At 41.4% G+C, this 4,437-nt stretch overlaps 1 protein-coding gene across 3 annotated transcripts in view; it reads right to left on the reverse strand.

Annotated features, from left to right (window-relative positions):
• OTULINL (OTU deubiquitinase with linear linkage specificity like) overlaps positions 1 to 1,593 on the reverse strand; it is a 36,800-nt gene extending 35,207 nt beyond the window's left edge. For all 3 annotated transcript variants that reach the window (XM_072411867.1, XM_072411868.1, XM_072411866.1), the window contains exon 1: positions 1,356 to 1,593. In XM_072411867.1, the coding sequence (XP_072267968.1) occupies positions 1,356 to 1,464 (109 nt within the window). In that variant the 5' untranslated portion in view covers positions 1,465 to 1,593. The remainder of the gene's footprint in view (positions 1 to 1,355) is intronic.
• Between the last annotated feature and the right edge of the window lie 2,844 nt (positions 1,594 to 4,437).

Here is a 4,437-nt window from a genome sequence, read left to right on the forward strand (position 1 = left end):
GAGCCAGAGACTGCGCACGTGCATGTCAGTGCAGAGCCAGAGACTGCGCATGTGCATGTCAGTGCAGAGCCAGAGACTGCGCACGTGCATGTCAGAGAGAAAATGCAACTGTGGAGTGGAAGTAAGGAAGTGCATGTGAGAGGAGCGTGGATGGTGAGGAAATATGTCGGGGAAATGGCCTGAGTGTAAAGAAATTCATGTTAGTGTAGTGACGGAGAATGGAAAAGTGAATGTCAGTGCAATGAAGGAGGAAGTACATGTTGGAGTAATTGCAACGAGTGAAGAAGTGCATACAAGTGCAGTGGCAGACAGTAAAAGGAATGCATGCCAGTGCGGTGGCAGAGAGTAAAGTAGTGTGTGGCGGTGCATTGCAGGAGACTGATTGCTGAAGAAACGCATGTCGCTGCACAGGTGGAAAGTGAGGAGATGCATGCCACTGCAGTGGCAGAGGGTAAGGAAGTGCATATTGATGCAGTAATCTAATAATAATGTGCACTACATTCTGGGGGAAGGAGTACTTAGCAGTGAAAGTCTGGGCACTGCTTGTGGTGATTGTGGGCATTAATACAAGAGGCAGCACCCTGCTAATAATCTTTTAGAAGGCACAAATGCTGAGGTTATTTGTTTATAGGGAAATGACTGTGGAAGAAATCAGCAAGAATCTAACAGGCTGGGCTGCAGGTGGCAGAGAGCCCAGCAATTTTTGCTAGCAAGTCGTAATAATCTTTTTACCCAAAACTACACTAGCTATAACTGCCTAAAACATTCTAACTAGGGATGGGTTTTATTCTGCGTGTGGTTTACATAATAGACAAGTTTGTAAAGTTCTAAATCCCCCCCCCCCCCCACACCCTTACCCTGTTAAACAGTAAACCCTTACCCTCCTCTGGCAGGTCCTTACCTCTAAAATAGGTGTTTGCAGCATTTTTCACAACACAATTTACTGCTAAAATGCTACATACGAAATGCACCTGTTTTGGTGAGTTGGCAAGGTGCAATGAGATGCCATTTAGACTAAATGCACAGCATCACAGCAATGCATGCTATCTATCCGATAGTGACAAAAATTGTGTCACCTTGTTACAGGAAGAAAAATAAAGAAATGTGCATACAGGATCAACAGGTGGAAAAATAAGTTGCAGGAACAACTAGAAAAAACCCAAAACTGCTTGGCAAACTGCATCATAAATATGTAAATACCTATAGTTTCATTTAACTCTTTAACACAGGACTAAATCCCACGGCAAACCTACCCATGGTGTCATCACACTAATACTCAGCACAGGTGACTCCACCATCCACACTGAACACATTACAGCCTGGCACTGGTCACGTGACTGATGCCAGGCGCTCACCTGTGTGTGAGGGGGGAGAGCTGAGCCTGCTCCGTGCTGCCACTGCTTCATGGCGCCGATGGTACAGCTGTCTGTCATCTTCAATATTCCCGGGGACAGACATATCCATGCCTTGCTGTCTGATATATATATATATAGTATAATAAACGGATAGTGAATGTTGCCCACAGCCAGAGATGTGACAGACAGCACCACCACTAACCCTCCCATACAACACACTGCTATTGAATACACTTCCTCCTCCAAAACTCTTCTGTCCTCCCTCATTACTTTCTTTTGTTTTGTTTTATAACCCAATGGGAAGGCTTTGTAGGGGCTGGTTTTGTGTACGGCCCGCCCTCTCAGCGATGCCCAATTTTAAGATATGAAGAGTGTGCTGCCAGGAAGCTGCAGCTCTGCTGATTGGGAAGTGCACATTCATTTCCTGCTAGGCTCAGCAGAGCTGCTTATACAGCTAGTGACTGTGTCATGGTGCCAGCCTGCCACACACAACCCTAACAATAAATATCACCAACACCAGGCAATGATAGCAAATACCTCAGCAGGTTAACACATCTCCAGCCTGACCCCAGTATGGGGGATTCACTCCCCTCATTTATCCCGCCTTTTTGGGAGGATATTAACACCTCCAAAGCTATGTTTACCTAATAAAAGTGTGTTTTTACTCCACATATCTCCCAGCCAGTGAACAATCCTATTTTTGATGTTAGGAAGCTAATACATATAAAAAGGAGTTGTGAAAAAAGCACTGGGAGGTTTGCCTTTGCATTTTTATATTTATGGGCATTTATTTAGTGGAGGGTGGGGGTGATTACATATTTTGAGCTAAAAAAAGTGCCCACATTCCTTCTCTCCAAAAGATGGGGGGTTTGGGTTAGTCACTTTTTTGTTGTTTGCTTTATCTTTGGATATATTAGAGAAAGGAAGCCCTGCCAGGTTTTACAATCTGTTAGGAAGATTTCCCCTCTCCCCATCTAGAACTGAGAGAAAAAATCTTCAACTGGGGAACATACAAAAACAAAACGCTGACAGCAGCTTTAGCATTCCCTAATTAATCCTAAAAATGTTACTATGATGAATACTTCAGTCTGTTACTGTTGGAGAACTACACTTACAACCTGTCATGGCGTAACAACCTTTTTACCAGACAGGAAGTGAAGAAGTCTCTCCAAGGGCGCCTCTGTCTGCAGTTGCTGCTGGGCACTACCTCATTTTTGTATTTAAAATGCCTATCAAAACAATAATTTTGGAAATTATGTATGTATGCTATATATATATATATATATACACACGACATCACAATGAACTGTAATATTTTACACAGAACTATTGCATTATTGTGTTGAGTGTTGTTCCAAATGAATGGCACGGCAGCGCACTAATGTGTGCATGTTACTGCAATGTGCAAAACTATAGAGCTGGCCCATGGACTTATTCACACACTGTATTGGGTTAAGACATGCATTTAATGCATAGTGATGTGTTGTGTAAATGAAGGAATTGGCTGGAAACACACCTCAATTAGCCAGCTGTGCACCTCCACAAAGAATAAGCAGGCTCTTACAATTTTGTGATGCAGCACACTATAAACACACAGATGTTTTGCATTAGGGTACACATGGTGGATGTGGTGCACTTAAGTACATGTGCATTGTGGTCTGATAGCTAGAAGTATTGGGGTGCAATCCAGAATAAATGACACCACACTGCACTTAGATGTATTTGTTGACATGCATTGCATTGCATGTGAATGGATCCTAAACCTGTAATCTGTGTGCTCTCTGCATTCTGGTATCTGCATGACTGGCCCCCAACATCCTTTTTTTCGGCCCCCGAAAGCAATCCTAAATATGAACTACAGCTGGCCCGCCGCTGCATTTAAATAGCGCTGCTACTACAATTCCTGGCATCACTCGCATCTATAGACAAGCGGGCTTTCTCCCTTTGTGTGGCTCTGCATTGAACTGTTTTATAGACGCAAATAATTCCAGAAGTTTTAGTAGCCGGGAATTTTAGTAGCGGTGCTATTCCAATGAAGAGGGAGTTTTCACGGCGGGCCACTCATAATGTTTAGCTCCGCATTGGCCCTGTCTGCCATTTCCAGCATTCCCCCTCAGCTGTGCTTTTCTTTGCTACTCCAAGGCATGGACTTGAATAGTTGGATTTTTATAGAAGAATATTGTTATTATTATTGTTAGCCTGTGCAAAAAGGTTACCATTGAAATTTAACTCAGAAGGCTACAAATAGAGAAAGAGACATAAGGTTTTTTCCTAAATAAAATTAAAAAAAAATTCTCTATTATAAGCTTGTTCCAGATTGAATGTGAAGCAACACCTCTTTGTTTCCATATGAAAAGTGTTTATATCTAATGAGAAGGAAAAATTTCCTCAGTTTTTTTCAATAAATTTCAAGGTTGGCCTGCGACTTTGTCTAAGTTTTTAATTTTGGCCCTCTGTGTATTTGAGTTTGACACCCCTGACTTACTACATATTAATATATTACATAAGATGTAAAGGGTGTGTGCAGGGGCTTTTATTGCTATTTTTTTCTTTTTTAAAAAAACAAAAAACAAATATTTTTTCTTAGGAAATCCCATTGATGATAGTATATACAAAGATAATAAGTTCCATTTACCTTACCATCAGTTCTTTTTTTGCAAAGTTTTTACCAGTCCAAAGAACCCCTTGATATATCCATGGTATGTTGGAGATACATGGTCTGTTTTATTTATATTACATGAGAACATGGGAGATTCAGCAACCCTGGAATAGATTTCCTAATATTAATTTGGTATTAGTTGACATTTGGTATTTTCAGTCCTGGACCAGATAGATTCCAAGTTTCCAGGTTCTTTCATTATAGTCAACATTCTTGGAGAGCTTTAAAAATTCAAGCCCGCTGTGTCCCCAATCTCCTTCTCCACCATCATCTAGCATTATACTCTGGACTGAATACTTCTTGGCTAATCAAAAATTTTGAGGAGATGGTAAAAGGTAATGGAGTCAGCAACATCAGATATAAGCAAAGCTGTGGTAGAATAAGGGGAAACAGCTTCCCTACATTGTAAACTTCATTGTGGGA

The sequence above is a fragment of the Pyxicephalus adspersus genome, chromosome 5, assembly GCF_032062135.1.
Source record: "Pyxicephalus adspersus chromosome 5, UCB_Pads_2.0, whole genome shotgun sequence".
In the NCBI taxonomy this organism is placed as follows: Eukaryota; Metazoa; Chordata; class Amphibia; order Anura; family Pyxicephalidae; genus Pyxicephalus; species Pyxicephalus adspersus.